The sequence below is a fragment of the Emys orbicularis genome, chromosome 9 (genome assembly GCF_028017835.1).
Source record: "Emys orbicularis isolate rEmyOrb1 chromosome 9, rEmyOrb1.hap1, whole genome shotgun sequence".
Classification (NCBI taxonomy): Eukaryota; Metazoa; Chordata; order Testudines; family Emydidae; genus Emys; species Emys orbicularis.
The window spans coordinates 58346801-58365142 of NC_088691.1; the positions used below are offsets into that span (position 1 = coordinate 58346801).

General features: G+C 43.7%; 1 protein-coding gene across 3 annotated transcripts in view; it reads right to left on the reverse strand.

The window, feature by feature from the left end:
- WDR33 (WD repeat domain 33) overlaps positions 1 to 18342 on the reverse strand; it is a 65380-nt gene that overhangs the window by 35443 nt on the left and 11595 nt on the right. Inside the window, exon 7 of one of the 3 annotated variants that reach the window (XM_065410271.1) lies at positions 16058 to 16107. The exons of the other annotated variants lie outside the window; for them this stretch is intronic. Coding sequence (XP_065266343.1) covers positions 16064 to 16107 — 44 coding nt within the window. The 3' untranslated portion in view covers positions 16058 to 16063. Of the gene's footprint in view, positions 1 to 16057; positions 16108 to 18342 lie in introns of those variants that run through there. 3 annotated transcript variants of the gene reach the window in all.

Here is an 18342-nt window from a genome sequence, read left to right on the forward strand (position 1 = left end):
TACCACTTAAGAAGAGCAGCATATTGCGAATGTATTAGTAACTTCTCCAATGTGTAGATTACCAAACATCTACTTAAGCTTATCCCACCCTACAGTTGTTACATAATTAATTTCGTCACAAATTTTCTCAAATAAGATAAAAGACTAAATAAGGAAAAACTAATGAACTACAAAAATACCTAACTGATCTGAGGCAGCTTTGTAACAAACTTGCTTGGTATGGCAAACCTGTATTCACTGAATTCTGTCTTTTACTTCTTTGTAATCGTGAATCACTATATAACTTAGCATGATCACATAAAAAATATGACAAAGCACTAACATTCACTGTATTGAGGTGATGCAGCAAGAAGCTACTTGAGTGACATGGGGGAATAGTCAATCTTTTCTCCACTGTGAAAAGTAGTAGTCGTGCATCAAAAACATAAAAATAGATTTTAAAAGGATTCCTGTCTCAGAAATCCATAGTCATGACAATGTGCTGACAATGAACTGAAACTGTGCTGAAATTTTTTAAGGAATCAGAGAAGCTAAAAAAGACAGTATATTTGAGGTATTATATATCCACAAATAGGAAAATAAGTAACTAAAATAAGGAGGCAGGGGTACATAAATAAAAATTGAATGGGGAAAAAGTCCTGTCTTGAAACCAAAGCTGCAGACCTGAAATCTGCTTCAGATGAAAAGACTTTACAGATACAGGTCATCTAAAGATTGCAGAAAAAGTGCACTAGGTCTAGGCAGAGAAAATTGTTATATTTTTCTCTTGTAGGAATCTGTCCTTCAGTGTTATTCCAAAAAAAATCAAATAGCTAATGTACTGATTCTATGAATGGTGGAAGAGGTAGCTGAACATCAGTCCCACTTCTGAAGACTAATATCATTATGGATGCTCACTCTAACCCAAATTAAAGTATGACCAGAAAAAGGTTGACTCTCATGGACGAAAGTAACAGCACCTGTGTTTAGCAAGACGGTAGGAGAAAAATCATAAATATGCGCCTATGTTCCTCGGGCAAATCACGAGAGGAGCTGAAAAATCATTTGCCACCCAACTCAAAAATATTATATATTCGTATTGTATTAAAATATAAATATTATAGCTTCAAGATTACATTTTAATTTTCTAAAGATTTTAATTCATAGAGGCTACCCTGTAACTGGGGTATTTTAACCTTAAAAAAAAAACCACAACCCAAAACCTTGAGATGTTATAGACCCCTTTCAATATGTTTTATTTTAAAGTGTCAGTTAAAATAGTTATTGCCTTCATACACAAAATACACCTTCATCAGAATATTCCATGCCCATGGACTACATAGAATTCCCATTACATAATAATTATTTATCTGATGTGAGTGGGCTGTGCTACAAATGGTACTGACTTGTGTCATGGAGAATATCAATGCACACAAGACCGAGGTTCAAGGAGGTTATATAATAAGGCTGAGAAATATTTAAATTTCAGAGTAACAGTCCCTCTCTATAGGAGACTGGGCAGCATGGTCATGTATATGCTCCATCAGTACCCTAGTTTCTCCAGAGATAGTACATCCTAAAGCCTGATTGTGCCTCTACATTAGCAAGACTGTGCAAGAGAACACAATGGATTTTAAGTGCTACTACATAGGGCTTGGCTACATTTGTGAGTTACAGCGCAATAAAGGAGCCCCGGGCGCACTAGCTCACTACCCGTCCACACTGGCAAGGCACGTAGAGCGCTCTGACTCCGCGGCTACAGCACTGCTGGTACTCCACCTCGGCGACTGGAATAACGTTTGCTGCACCCCCGCTGGAGCGCCACGGCGCCAGTGTGGACAAGGTGTTGCATTACTGCACTCTGATCAGCCCCAGGAAACGTCCCATAATCCCCTTAAGTCAAGTGGCCACTCTTCTCATTGTTTTGAACTCGCTGTGGGAATGTGGATATGCCGTTTGAAAGCTCCATTTCAGATAGCTTATCTGCTCCGAGACAGAAACGTGTGCTCTGAGACAGATTAGTGTGGAATGCTGTGTGAGAGAGAGAGAGGCGGGGGGAAGGGGGAGTCTGCTGCTGTCTGAACTTACAAGACAGCATGCTGACATGCTCTCAGCCCCCCCCAAAACCCACTCTCTCTCCCCCCACATACACACAACACACTCTGTCACACTCCACCCTCCCCACCCCATTTGAAAAGCACCTTGCAGTCACTTGCATGCTGGGATAGCTGCCCACAATGCACCGCTCCCAATGCCGCTGCAAGTGCCGCAAATGTGGCCACGCCAGAGCGCAAGCAGTTGTCAGTGTGGACAGACTGCAGCGCTTTCCCTACTGCGCTCTCCGAAGGTGGGTTTAACTCACAGCGCTCTACATCTGCAAGTGTAGCCATGCCCATAGTTTCTGCAGTAATGTGCATCGTCGATAATGGCTACGCACCTTGCAAGCACAGGCAACACACTGGAATTTACTCCTGCTTTATCCCATGCAGTCAAGGTTATGTGATGTATGTAAACATTAAAAACGTAGAGAAAACTTTTTTTTTTTTTTTAAAGATAAAGTGAATTATCTAATGTACAGTTTTATGGTGAATGGCTCCTGCAAAAGAGATAAGCAAGAAAAAAAATTGCAAGAGTAGTCTGTTTAAGAGACTGGTAATAAGATACACATGGCCTTTCATCACTAGAGGTCACTGGTTCAGATTGTTAGTGACCAGAAGTAGTTACTATCTGATAACTGCTCAGTTGAAAATATGTGAATTGGTTGTCCCAGCAGAGTCACTAGCATTCAGTTAGCCACAAGAACTGGCACCACTGCTGGGATTATCAACAAAGAACCATGGACTACCTTGGCATGAAGCCTGAACTATCTTTTCACTGCTAGGTATGTTCCCTTCCCCTTCTAGGTCAGGACTGAAGAGCATAATCACAGTGGTGAAAGAAAATTCGTATTGATTATGTTGCTCGTCCCGAATAAAGCATTTCCATTTCTAAGGCTAACAATCTGGCACTTTACACAACATTAAATTCTCTTGGTAAAATTTAAAAATCAAAGAAAAATTGCTTATTTTCAAACCAGTTACCTTACCATTTTTGTTTAAAAAGATGCAAAAAGTCTCCTCTCTTCAAAGTGTGTATGTAACAAATATTACTGTTAATAGCAATTCTCTGCACTCTGACAGTACAAAAAAAAAAATCTTACAGCAAGAAGGCGTTGTATATATAAGTTATTCATTACAAATACTGCTGTTTGTATTCTATTGGGACAAAATTATTCATTTGGCCAACAAAACTTATTTCAATACATGGGTTAAAAACGCTTCTTATGATTTTATGATGAATAAACAGTTTAGACAACCCTCGCCCCAAAATAATTAAGTGCTATAATTTGTTGGACGTTCCACTGATCTTCAACTGAGAGGGGACAGAGTTCTGTAGAGACTTTACAGCTAGTGCAAAGCCAGCCTCAAGGGCCACAAAGAAACTTAATTAGTTCTGTCCCAGCCTCCCCATCTAAGTAATAAGGAACTGACATCTTCAAGATGAAGCTGTATTCTGCACCCTAACTAGCAATTGTTGGTAGGCCAGAAAAACTTTTACTATTCTTTGAAGAAAGGAAGCAGGCCCATTAGGTAAGGAAAATAGATTGAAAGAGTTGGGGAGGAAGTATATAATAGAAGAAAAAAGGTTTGGTACATCCCCAACCCTTCTGTCTAGCCATAAAGAAAGTGAGGGTGTTAGCAACTGCTCTGGACCTGTTTGTCACACCTCTGAAAGTTGTGATTCAAGTTGAGAACCCATGATCTAGGAGTACATGTTCAATAACAGTGTAAACCAGCTGGGCAAAGCCAGACGGGTCCATCTAAACTTAGAAGGAAAGGAAGGAAGGGGACTACCCAGTGTATGGGGAGGATTGTTTGTATGAACACGTAATTATGTCACATATTCTATTTAAATCGTGTGCTCTCTGGGGCATTGCCACAGCATGCAATTTCAGGATTCTACAATTTGAAAGTAAGTGTGGGGGGGGGGGGGGGGGAGAGGGGTCAATAAGATGACCATCAGATCTGCTGGGTGTTTCCAGTGCCAATATAAAGGCTCAATGACTAACACACATCCTTCTATTGTTATGGTGCTATCAGAGGGAGCTTAGCAGCTATGGTAGTCTTTCCACTAGACCTTCCCATCCTGTTTATGTGAAATTTTGCATGTTTGAGGAGTACAAGAGACTCTTCCACACTTTAGATGCATGCCTTGATTAGATCACATTCAAATCAAATTATTGTGTTAAAATAATCCGCAAGTGCACTACCCCTCTCCGAAGAACTCCACCGAAAGCTCCCCAATCTCTCACCCAAGCACCCACTGATCCCCAGTGTCTGGTGGAAGTGTGTATTTCCTCCAGACATTGTTATGGTTATCATAAAAAGAACCAAAACACAAGTTCCTGCTGTGATCATTTGAATGTTTGCTCCTTAGGTTGCATGTTCAAATGTACCTTTGTAAGTAATTAGCATAGTTAAATACACTAGCGCATTTCTTTGCTCCTAAAATAAAATGCAAGAACAAAGTTAAACGAACAGTGATGTTAATGCTTTTAACAGTTAATGTTAGTGCAGGGGTAGTGCACTTAAACATAAAAGTCAGAAAATTCAAACGTTAAGGTTCTCACAGCAGTATCAACTTTTGGAAATAGACAATTTAAAATTTGGTAAGGGCTTCTACACATTCTAGTGTATCCGTGGGATAATGCATGAGGGGAAGCAAGAATGACAACTCTTTATGGGCTTTTTTTAGTTCCCCAGTATGCATGTAATTTTGGAGGTAACTAATGACTTAGAAAACTTCTGTTTTCACTAGTTCAGAGGAGAAGACTTGCTCTCTGTTTATCAGGACTCATTATTACATGTTAATATATGTCTTCATAAGTGAAGAACATACCTGGGAACCTTTTAGTCTCCAATTGTGGAGATCTCCTATAAAGACTTACTTTGTCATTTACGGAAGAAAAAACAGCTTATACTATGAAAAAAAGTATAGCTAAGTATAGATCAGGACTTTAATTATAAACTCCTATTTTCAGATGCTTATGAACTCCCTAAGAAATTCACCCATGGACTGAAATTCCTTTGTTTGGCCTCATCCCAAAGACGGATTTTTCCCCTACAGAAAATTTGCGGAAAATCCCTTCAGCTGTTTTCTGGAGTGAAAAAACATCCAGAATGTTGAGCTTTTTTTTTGTACACCAATAATTCAAAGAGCTAGAAAAGCCTTCTAAACTTAGCATAAAGACAATCCTTACGGGGTTTAAAAAAAAAAAAAGCTACAGGGAATTGAAAAAATTTATGAGCGTGCTAAGATTTTAGCAGATTATTGTCCCCTTTATATCATCATGATGTGGTATCCCAGACAGACTACGACTGCTGATGGGAAAACATGAAGGACAAAGATTGTGAATGTCTTAGTACATGGGTTCTCAACAGAAAGGTCACAAACAAGTGTTAGGGGGCTATGTCCTTTCCATACTCTTAAATGGGAGGTTCTGTTACCTCAGCAGAAGAGGACTTGGTATGAAAATGTTTGAAAGCCACTGTCTTAACTGTGCAACATTTTTAACAAATCTGTGAGCCTTCTACTGTTCCTTACAACGTATAAAGACAGCTTTAAACTTTTAAAGAATTTTTCACTTTCGCAAAAATCAGGAAGCTCAAGACTTAATATTTACAGTAACTTTTGGTGGGTTGAACAGGTGACAGCAAAAACACTGAACCCTCAGTGCATTTTTCTCAGCCCTTTCCTCACCTCTCAGTTGAGCTTTGAAAAAGCTGCATCTTAAGTTATAGCCTGTTTGGATGTCACCATCCCACTCCAGTCTTCTAAAGCAGCGTTTTTCAACCTTTCCAGACTACTGTACCCCTTTCAGGAGTCCGATTTGCCTTGCATACCAAGTTTCACCTCACTTAAACTCTCCAGATGCCCAACTCTGAAGGCAGTGCCGCTGTCAGCAGCACCACAGAAGAAAGGGTGGCAATACCATACTGTGCCATCCTTACTTCTGCGCTGCCTTCAGAGCTGGGCAGCTGGAGAGCAACGGCTTTTGGCTGGGGCACTCATGTTGTTTGTGGCATGGGAAGACTAATTTAAAAATCCTGCTCCCCTGGCATTTTCTGAAGAAGAGTCTTCCATGGTGTTCCTTTTCTCCACAACTCTACCCCACCTTTACTCATGGAAGCCTGGAAGTTCACAACTAGAGCTGTTTGGAGGGTTTTTGACTAAAATGCTTTTTTCTATTAAAAAACAGTTACCTACCTCTCGTAACTCTTGTTCTTCAAGATGTGTTGCACATGTCCATTCCAACTTAGGTGTGTGAGCGCCCCGAGCTCAGCCATGGGAGACTTTTCCCCTACGGGTATCCGTCGACTGAGCTCTGGCACCCCCTGGTGTCGCACACTCATAAAGCCGGTATAAGGGGCCCTGTCAAGCCTCTACTCCTCAGTTTCTCCTTACCGACCACTCCAAGAGTGAGGCCAGTGGGTGGGTTTTGGAATGGACATGCGCAATATATCTCAGAGAACAGTTACGAGAGGTAGGTAACTGTTTTTTCTTCTTTGAGTGCTTGCACATGTCCATTCCAACTTAGGTGACTTGCACGCAGTAATAACAGAGGTGGGCTCAAAGTTCAAGGACAAGCTGCCTGTAGAACTGCTCGGCCAAAGCGGGAGTTATCTCTGGCCTGCTGTGCGTGGAGAACATGTGCACTGATGACCAGGTTGCTGCTCCACATATGTCCTGCACTGGAACTTGAGCTACGAAGGCCGCTGAAGAGGCTTAGGACCTTGTAGAGTGGGCAGTAAGTTCTGGCAGAGGGGGAACGGCTGCGCAGTCATAGCATGCTCATATGCAAGAAGTGATCCAGGACGAAATCCTTTGGGAAGAGACGGGAAGCCCTTTCATTCTGTCTGCTATTGCTATGAAGAGCTGTGGTGATTTATGGAATGGTCTGGTCCTTTCAATATAAAAGGCCAGAGTCCATCTGACGTCCAAGGAATGTAGGTGCTGCTCCTCCTTAGTTGCATGAGGTTTAGGGTAAAAGACTGGCTGGTTTCAGTGGAATACAACCTTTGGAAGGAATTTAGGGTGCGGCCGAAGCTGTACCTTGTCCTTAAAGAAAACTGTATAGGGTGGCTCTGCCGTAAGGACTCGGAGTTTAGAAACCCTTCTGGCCAAAGTAATCGCCATCAGAAAGGCTGTTTTCCATGAAAGATGCAGGAATGATCACGTTGCCATTGGTTCAAACGGTGGTCCCATCTGTTTTGAGAGGACGAGGTTCAAATCCCATGGGGGAAGCGGTTCCCTCACTTGAGGGAATGCCTTCTCCAGACCTTTGAGGAAACGAACTACCATTTCATGTGAGAACACTGACCTATTATCGACCTTAGGGTGGTCCGTCAGGTGGTCCTAAATGGTTGAAATGGCTAGGCCCTGTTCTTTCAAAGATAGGCGGTAGTCCAAGATTAGTTGAATCGAAGGTTGCATCGGTGGAACCCCATGACCAGATGACTAGAGGGAAAAATGTTTCCACTTTGCATTGTAAGTTGACCTCATGGAAACCTTCCTGCTGCACAGGAGAATTTTCCAGACCTGCTCTGAACAAGCCTGCTCATCGGGATTCAGCCACGAAAATACCATGCCATCAGATGGAAAGAGCTGAGGTTCGGGTGGAGCAACCAACCGTGGTCCTGTGAGATTAGGTCTGGGTACAGCAGAAGCTCTATCGGGATCTCGCAAGAGGGGTGAACAAGCGAGGTGTACCAATGTTGCCTGGGCTACGCTGGTGCTATCAGGATGACTCGAGCTCGGTCCTGCTTGATCTTTGTCAACACCTTGTGCACCAGCGGAATGGGTGGAAAGGTGTAGAGCAGGTGACGCAACAGCTCAGCAGAAGCGCATCTGTCATTGAGCCTGGCCTGTGGACCCTCAGAGAGCAGAACTGCTGGCTCTTTCTGTTGGAACATGTGGCAAAGAGATCTATGTGGGGGAAAGCCCCATCTGCAGAAGATGCTCATTGTGACATCCAGATGCAGGGATCACTTGTGGTGAGTGCAGAAGGATCTGCTGAGGCTGGAGGGTGTATCTGACCTCCACTGTGTTTAAGACCCAGCGGTCAGAAGTGACCTGTTTCCAGGCCTCAAGGAAGTGGGAAAGAGAATTGGGAAAAAATAGGGGTAATTGGATCATGTGAGAGTGGAACTGGTATACTGTCCTCAACAAACCCATCAGAACAAATGCTTTGAGGCACCTGAATGGCGAGGGGCCAGTTGAGAGGGCCCCGCCGAGGAGGAGGAAGGTGGATGTGGCCGGCACCCAGAGCCTCTATTCCTTTGTCTCCTCTGGTTGCATCTCTGGTGAGAATAGAAACCGCCAAACTGCTGAGGCCTATATGGTCTCCTGGGCTGAGACTGCAAACCCAGGGATTTCAGAGTTGCTTTGGTGTCCTTAACACCGAGGAGCCTAGTGTCGGTTTGTCCCAAAAAAAACTGAGGGCCCTTCGAACGGTAGGTCTTGCACCACTTGCTGGACTTCTTGCGGGAACCCTGACGCTTGCAACCACAAGGTCCTATGCATAGTGACTGCTGTGGCCATAGATCTGGCTGCTCAGTCCACAGCGTCAAGGGCTGCCTGTAAGGAAGCTCTGGTAATTGTCTTGCCCTCCTCCACCAGGCCTGAGAACTCCTGCTAGTTTTCCTGGGGAAGCCTATCCTTAAACTTAGTCATCACTTCCCACTTTATAGTCATAGCGACCCAGCAATGCCTGCTGGTTCGCTATGCGCAGTTGGAGTCCTCCTGTATCATAGGCTTTCCTTCCCATAAGGTCCATATTTTTTGGCTCCTTTGGCTTTGGAGTTGACCCCGTGTTGCCTTGACAGTCCTCCTCGTTAGCAGTTGCTACAACGACAGACCCAGGCAGGGGATGGAAAAATAAAAACTCTCATCCCTTGGCCGGCACCTTTATCTCGGTTCTCTTAGCCGTGGGAGGGATGGATGCTGGGTTTTGTCAGAGGATCTTTATTGGGCCCAAAATGGAGCTCTGCGAGGGGGGGGCTACCCTTGCTGGGGCTGTGACTGTCAGAATGCCCAGAAAGCCATCAGATGGTTCCCTAACGACCTCTGCCTGGAGACCCAAGTTAGATGCCACCTGCTTAAGTAAGTTCTGATGGGCTCTCAGGTCATCCTGGGGAGGAGAAGATCCTGTAAGCATTAATTTGTCCTCTGGTGAGGACAAGAAGGCGGCATGAGCTGCTGTCCCAGAGTCCAGGAGAATCTCCTCCTGGCCAGCTTGCAACTGCTGACAGGTATTGGTACCCACTTCGGTACTGTGATGTGTTGCGGATTCGGTACCGGGTCCAGCGTCAACGGCAGGGTTCAGCTCAGGAATGTCTTGGTGTGTCCCTTGTCTCCAACATCGCCAAATAGGAGCGCCTCGAGCTGGTACCATGGCCCGGGGGAAACCCCCCCGGGTTCCAAAAGGACCATTGTAATGATGCTGGTCCCCCGATGTCAGAGATGGGTGCAGGGAGCAATCACGGTGCCGGTGCCTTGAGATGTCAGACCCTGAATCTGAACCCAAAGACAAGGAAGAACCAGATGACCGAAGTCACCATGGCCTTGCCGATCCTCCCAGTGCCGGGAACCGGTGCCACGGGGACATCTCCAGTGAGGTAGTAAACGGAGGCTTTCCCCTAGAAGCAGGTCTTGAGACTGGCCTGAAAGTGGTGGGTTCGGAGCTGCTAGGTAGCACAGGCAGTGCCGCTTCAGGTGCCTTAGGGGGACTCAGTACCGGCACAGTCATCAAGTCTTTAGCGGCAGCATATGCCTCTGGGGTCGATGGTACCGCAGTCTTCCGTTCGGTACCAGGCGGGGGAGTAACGCCTCACCCCTGGGTGTTTGCGGTGCCGGTGGTAACACTGGAGGCTGCTGCAGCGCCGGTGAGGGACAGCGGCCCTGTATGGATTCTCGCACTGTTCCTATCTGCCTGCTTGTCCGTCCTCGGTGCTGGGAAACTAGTCTTCCAATGTCTTCTGTGCCTCTTCCTAGGCACAGGCGAGGAAAAGTGGTGCCGCGAGCTCTTAGGGGCGGGCGGTGCGCTCTGTACGGACGTGGATGTACTCGGTGCCAAGTCAGACCTCGGCTCCAAGGCGGGCCTCAGTGCTGCCTGCATGAGGAGGACTTTTAGTCTTGCTGCTTGGTCCTTTTGTGACTACAGCTTGAAATTGCAGCAGATCTGGCAGCAATCTTTCCTGTGCCCCTCACCCAAACACTTAAGACAACTTAAGTGCAGGTCTCTGGTTGGCATAGGCTTTGCACAGGAAGATCACTGTTTAAACCCTGGCGACCGAGGCATGCCCCGGTATAGAGGAGAGATGGACCCCCTTTCCCGACACAGAGAGAAATCCTAGTTACTACTCTAAACTATCTACACTTAACACACTATGTGAACTAATAAAACTTTACAGAATTCTCAATTAGGAAACCGCAAACACACTTTGCCAAGGCAAAGGGGGGGAAGCTCCAACAGCTGCCACAGGTTGTAAGAAGGAAATGAGGAGCAGAGGCTTGGCGGGGGCCCTTTATACCAGCGCTATGAGCGTGCGACACCAGGTGATGCCAGAGCCGACTGATACCACTAGGGGAAAAATCTCAGATGGCTGTGCTCAGAGCACTTGCACAACTAAGTTGGAATGGACATGTGCAAGCACTCTAAGAAGAATATGCTGTTTCAAACATACATACATTTCAGGGAGATTTCAACGTTTTCCAACAGGAAGATTTCCGGAATCCAGGGTGGGCTCTCCAGTCATTTAGATAGAAATAGAGATAGAGAGAGAGAGATTGAAAGCATGATCTTTTCAATCCAAAAACCATTTTGACACAATCCCATTTTGAAAAAACATTTGAAAGGTTTTGGTTTCATTTCACACTGGAAAGAAAAAAAATCAGAACTTTGAAAGCTGTCACAAAACAGAATTGTCATCCTCTAACCAACTCTATTCACAACATAGAATACCGTTTGCATAAATTCTGTCCAAATGAACATTAATACAGTAGCTCAGAACTCATCTTTCCTCTGGCCACAGCCACCTAAATCAAGACGCTCTTACTGGGCAGTGGAAGATGTAACTACCTATGTCCTTGAGCAAAGTGCAATCTTTTTTTTTTTTTGCTCAAGAAAGAACAGAGTTGTTAGGCATCTTCCGCACCTTCTATATCAGCCCATCCAGAAAAGGGTTCAAGCACACAGCACCTCTATTCATAGAGAATGAATGATCCAGGTACTTGTCAACTTTGTCTCTTGAAGATACATGAACATGGACAAAATCAAAATCAGTGGTGTTAGCCAAACCTTGGAGAAACTGGAACAAAAGGCTAGAATCTCTAAGGCAGGGTCACTTATCTCCTGCAGAAATACACTTGGTCTGATGAGTTTCCAGACTCATATGTGGAAACTAATGCACATCAAAATGTCAACCCCCTTGATCCCATACAAGCTTTGAGAGGTGCACTGGTGGGGGAGATTCAGAAGTTAATGCTGTCACAGTAACTGACACTGACTACACTGAGACCACAAGCATGGATAGGTTCAATGCCAACATCAAATGTCTAGATTGGGACACTGAGGTTCTTCCATCAGCACCAAAAGCTCTGACCTAAGTGACAAAGATGGTACCAGTATCTTTGAGCAAAGACAGTTGAACTTTAAATGATTCAAGCACAGATGCAAATACACACTGTTGCCATCTAGGGTCATCCAGATCACTTTCTGTTACTGAGCATGAGTGGACTGTGTGAAGCTTTGATGCAAAGCTGTCTGAAGTGAAGTAGTGCATCAAAAGACTGCTGTTTTTAACTTATCACCTCCTGCACATGGCACTCTGGTAGCTTCATTCAGCAAGAAGTTGGAGACCAGGAACATGACTTAACACGTTGAAACCCTGACACAATGAGGCAAGTGCAAGCTGTTGAACATCACAGACCACTTCATGGCAGCCAGGTTAGTGGGGCTGATGGATCCGAAGAGTCGCTGGGTCTACGTAGATGGTTGAGGCCAACACTAAGTACCATTTTTCTCTCACCTTAGGCTTTCACTTTGAGGACATATCCTAAGCACTCTGGGCCATCTTCAAGGACTGCTCTAGTGGACACTTACAGGAGACACTTTAGGTGTTTCTGCCATTGTCTAACAAACAGCCTTAGGTGATGTGCCCATACAAGCGTCTCACTCAGAAAATGATGCTCTTCTAAGAACACAATGCGGCACTTATGCCTGTCCATGAGTGACACTTTATGCTACATGTGCATTTCTTGAATTTGCTGAGCTTCCTTCCTTCCTATTGAGACAAAGACAATAACAAACTTGAAAGAGCTATAAAAGTAAAATAAAATAAAATGCTGCAGCAATGAAGAAAGCTTTGACACAAGTAGTCAATGAAGTAATTCATGATATGTCACATAATCAGGGCCGGCTCCAGGCACCAGCCGACCAAGCAGGTGCTTGGGGCGGCACCTTGTAAGGGGCGGCCAATCTTGGGGTGGCAGGGGCACTCGGGTGGGGTTTTGTTTTTTTTTTGGTTCGGCGGGGCAGCGCTCGAGGTTTTTTGTTGTTGTTGTTGTTGTTGTTGTTTTTTCAGCCGGGCGGCGCTCGGGGGGCTGGGTTGTTTGTGTTTCGGCATTGTGGCACGGTGCTCGGGGGAGGGTGTTTTGGCGGCGCAGCGCTGGGGGGGGGGGTGTTTAGGCGGCGCTCGGGGGGTTGTTTCGGCAGTGCGGCACTCGGGGGGGTGTTTCGGCGGCACGGCGCTGGAGGGGGGTGTTACGGTGGGGCAGCGCTCTTTTTTTTTTTGCTTGGGGCAGCAAAAAAGTTAGAGCCGGCCCTGCACATAATGAGATATTGAATGCTAAAAATTTGAAAAGCAGGACTCCTACTGTTCCAACTGCTAAAGCATTCAAAGCATCTCAGAGAAGCTTAGCGCAAACCTCAAAGGGGAATGTCCTGCAAAGCTAAAATGAAGCATCAAATTTATGTAAATCAAAACCAACACTGTGCCTAGGCCCATCAAAAACTGGCTCAACTGAATATGGCACAGAAGCATATGAATACCAAATTGATAGTCCAAACAAAAGCAGAAAAAAATACCATGGTCCCAGTGTGTCAGGGCCAACTAAACCAAACACCACAAACAGTTTTTTAAAAATATTAAATTTTATTGGGACTGAGGATACACTTCTGTTCAAACCAAGCACAATCAGCAGAGATGGAGCATGAATGGTAATCTGATGCATAGCTCCGACAAAGAGGTCTTTAGCTGACCGAGGTCAAGAAAAATCTAATAAAGAAAGTTCTAGAAGGACCTGAGTCAATCCCAATTCATCAGCAAGTTAGAGGGTGAGGGTGAGAATGGATATTTGCTCAGTTATCAGTGACTCAGGAGGATAAAAATCATAGAGCTCGAATTCCCAGCCTGTCTCATTCTGGAGAAACAAGAGCCAAAAGTTGGCATTTTTGAAGAAATATATAAAAATATTATTTAAATACCTCTGAAGAATACCGTGTGGGTAAATTTTAAATGTTACCATAAGAATCTTAACTTTCCATTTCTAACTCTTTAAAAATATATATACTACTGGGGGGGAGGAGGGGGAGAGAGAGGGGTGTCCTGGAGTTTTCTTGTACTTCTCAAAAGGAACTGCTTATGAATATTTTATGCTACAAAGTAGCCTGGACGTATCACATAGGAGCTAAAGATCCAAAAGTGAATATATATTATAAATACAACAAGAACAATTACAGCATATAGTTTTCATACTGAAAGACTGTGGGTCTTTTAGTACTTAAATTTTAAAAACAAAAGTACTTTCCCTCCTATGAATTACCAAACTAATGCTGAATAATTAAAACAAAACATTTATTAAAGGATAGCCATGTCTTCCAAACAGGGTCAATCATAAGACTTAAGTGACATGTGTAATAACCTTTTTGTACACAGATCCAATTAGGGTTGCCAATTCCCCAGGAATTAAAGATTATGTCATGTGATGAAACCTCCAGGAATACGTCCAACCAAAACTGGCAATCCTAGATCCAATGTGTCGTGCATTAAACATCTGCTGGAACACTGGACAGGCCCATCATTATATAGCTTAAATGACAACTGGATAATACTTTTAGTTTAAAAACAAAAATACATAAAAGTATAAAAGTAGATACTATGTAAATTTTACATAGTGCAGCATAACTAGGATACATGGAATGACAGAATTGAAGGCTTTTCAGCTATTCAGTTCCTTTACTACATAATCTATCATTGTCAATCCTGGAGCCTGTGAAAATCTATATAGCAGCCATCTGAACAGTGTCTATAGAAACAGAGCAATTCTAGAGAAAAATGTTTATAGAATGTTTCCAGAGAAGACTCCCCCTGAACTAGATCAATCCTCCAAAGAAATTCCAGACATTTTAAAATGGACTTATATAGAAAGTTTCCAAAAGGTGTAAGATTTAAAACAAACTCATTCCTGAAAATCTTTTGGAATGCTGAATTTGATCTTCAGCTGGAATAGTCACAACAGCTATCGGTATTTGGGAGCAGAATTTACATACAGGATATAGGGTAACATACTTTCCAGTCCCCTAACTGGGTTTTCCTTTTGTGTGTTGCTGAAAAGGAATTAAAAGGACTGTTTCAAATAAAAATATTTTTGAAAGAAAACATAAGACTTTAAGGTAGCTTACACAGTAGTTACTACAAAAATGAGCAATTAAAAAAATAAAAACAAAAGCACTTAAGAACTAAGAGAATCTTGTTCCGTATTGGTAGGTGAATCGGGTGTTGAGAGGAGACACTGAGCAAGAGTCGGAATGTATCATTTTAAAAGCAAACCAGTCTCCCTAAAATATAATTTAAGTTTAGAAGCTCCTTCACTGGAGGTTTTCAAAAAGAGGCCAGATAGACATCTGTCTTGGATGGTTTAGACACAACAAATCCTGCATCTTGGCAGAGGGGTAGTCTATATAATCCTTGCAGTCCTCTTCTAACCCTATAGTTCTATGATTCTAAGTTGATCCTTATTTTTGTGATAATTAGCAGAATATCTGTATTGGCTAGCAATTCAACGGGGCTGGACTGATTATTTTATTAAAACTACAGGAGTGTTCTCTGGCTTACCTTCTGAAACAAAATGCTACAGAGATGGGTCACAAGAACAGTGGAAATATATTTTTATAGAAACAAGCCAGAAAAGCCACTAGAACTTCAAGATCCTATCTCAGTACCACAATCGGCTGAGGCTGTAAATAAACAGCCGCACAAGAACACCTGCATTCTAGTGCAGAGGTCTTCAAACTGTGGGGTGCGCTTCACTAGGGGGGCACGGAAGAAAATTCAGGGAGGGCACAGCTGGGGCCTGAGCCATCCCCCATTGGAGATGGAGAGGGAGCGCCACTCAGCACCGCTCCTGGCCCCGGCTGCTGGCCCGTGCCAGGAGCCCTGGCTGCTGCCCCAGCGCCTGGCCTCCAGCTACGGCCCCAGTCTCAGCTCCCTTAGTCCTGTCCATGTCCCCCCTCCCAGAGCCACGGTTCCGCTTCCCAGTTGTTCAAAATTTCCATTTAACTGTAGGAGTTGAACCACCAATTAAGTCTTTTGGAATTTGGACAAACGGCATACTGAGGGCTTATCTACACTTACAGTGGTGCAGCTTGCAGCATTTAGTGACGACACTACCTATGCCAACAGGAGTTTCCACCAGCGTAGATATTCCTCCTCCCCAAGAGGCATTAGCTATGTTGATGGGAGAAGCCCGCCCATCGACATAGCACTGTCTATACCGGGGGTTAGGTCGATATAACTAGGTCACTCAGGGCTGTGGATTTTCCAACACTCATAAGATAGGCAAGTACTTTTATTATGTAGCAGAATCATAGAGGAGTAAACTGAAGCACACAGATATTAGGTGGTTTGTCCAAAGCTACATAGCAAGTCAGTGCAGAACTGGGAACAAAACTCAAGAATAATTGTTCCCAACCGCCTCTCAATTACTAGACTGCATTTCCTCCAAAAGCCAATAAGGAATGCTGCTGCCCTGTCGGGGAAATAAAACCAATCACATAAATGAAACAAAGTCTTTCAGAAATTAAACTGTAAAAGAATCAGAAACTTAGAATGAAGCTCCAAGAGATTTTACAACCCAAAGCAGATCCAGAAGCAGAATATATTGACTGGAAAAAGCTGAGTTCTTCAGAGTTGTTTCAATAGGACTACGTATGGAATGAGGTGTTACTCAACAAAAGGGCAGCAGACCCAGCCTCTTATTGTTTCCAAACTTGTGAGCATATGAAAATATTACTACATTTTATCACTATTGCATTGAGTTCCAGTACGCACACGTGCTACTATTTTTTTGGTGTGGAATGGGAGCTCCCAGATTACTTTCTTATGCCTGACTGGGAAATTCAACTTCTCCCCCAGTCAAAGCAAAGGCATTAAAGATATGAGCAAAAGGCATTTCCTTATAGTAATTTATAGAATTGGAAGAAGCCATAGTGACTTATAAACTCTGAATAATCATACTAGAACAGAGTTTAAAAGAAACTATGGTGGCTTATAATCACCCAAGTTACTATATGAAAAAGCCTTTGGCTAATACCTTGCCTTGGCAGGGAGAAAAAATGAATTTATCATTCTATTTCATAGATGGATACAGGAGAGAAATCCAGGAATACCCATCCCCTTTTAAACTTTCCCTATCAATCCCTACATCACTGGCCTTCTGCACAAACCAGCTTTCAGAGGACTTATTTTAAACCAGGCAACCTCAAAAATCCTTGGAATACATCACTAGCCTGGGACAATGGTACCTGGAATGTGAACCTTCACCTCTCCCAAACAGCTATCCATAAACACAGGGGGGAAATGGGAGACTAAATATACCCAGAATGATAACCAGAAGCTCTTGCTCTGAGACAGGTGGGGCCAATCTGTGGCTTCAGAAGTTAATATGCGGCTCCTTATATAGGCACCAACTCTGGGGCTGGAGCTACAGGCGCCACCTTTCCAATGTGCCAGGGGGTGCTCATTGCTCAGACCCTGTCCCCTCTATCCCGCCCCCTCCCCTGAGCCTGCTATGCCCTGGCTCCTCCCACTCCCCTGCCGAGCCTCCTGCATGTCATGAAACAGCTGATCGGGAGGTGTGGGGAGTGAGGGGGAGGCACTGAATGGTGGAGCTGCTGGTGGCTGGGAGCCGGGGGTGAGGAGCTCATGGGGGGCTGCTGATGTATTACTTTGGCTCTTTGGCAATGTACATTAGTAAATTCTGACTCCTTCTCAGGGTCAGGTTGGCCACCCCTGCTCTAAGACAATTAGACAGTATTAACACAGGAGGTTAGGTGTGCCAGGAGTCTCTGAAAGCAGACGAGGTTTTGAGAAATTTGTTACTGCAAATTTTATGGTGATATGAATACAAGATTCACCAAGACCTGGCATAACAAAACACTATGAAAGCTTTTTTTAAAAAAAATTAGGAAAGCACAACATAGTAAGTCTGCATTTCAGCTATACACACAATCCTTTTGGATCTTTGTTAAAGTGCATCTTATTACAATGCTTTTTCATGACTCACCACTTCTGGGAAGGGTGCCTGACAGATTTGCAACTTTAGGAGGAGCTGGATATTTTCTACATACTACAGTACTGCATTGCAACTGCTATCAAAAAGTGAAATATGAAAAAGGAGTTAAGTGTAGTGAATATGATTAAAAGTAAGTTTAAAAAAACTAAGTTTGAAATGAGAATTGCTGTTCTGTTTGAATGCTGAATTCTGATGAACCTTGTTACTAAGATAAGCTTTGGAATACATTTGCAGAGTATGTATGAAGAGCGTATATACATTTCTCAGGCCAACACTTATGGGACTACTTACATCAAAAGTAGTGAGACCCAAGCAAAACACAACCCAGAATCAAACACAGCAAGGTGGCTCAATTTTTAATACAGTACAAAGGCAAAAGTGCTCAATATATTGCCTATTTCATTCTGGATATGAATTATAGCTCTGAAAGCTTTAGACCAGTGGAAAAGTTATTTTTCTTGTCTGCTTGTGGCTTTAAGGATAAAAAGATTAGGGTTCAAAACAAATGACTGCATCCCTCAGTGCACACAGTTCATCCAATTCTGGATAGCAGTCTTTGGGCATTCCTGATAGGTTTTAGGTCAACTGCATTTTAGGTGTCTTTCTCAAAAGTCCCTGTAACTGTATAATCTTGCTTAAAGAGAACTAGAATAAGAGGTTGATGAAAGTACTCAAAGCTACTGCTTGTAT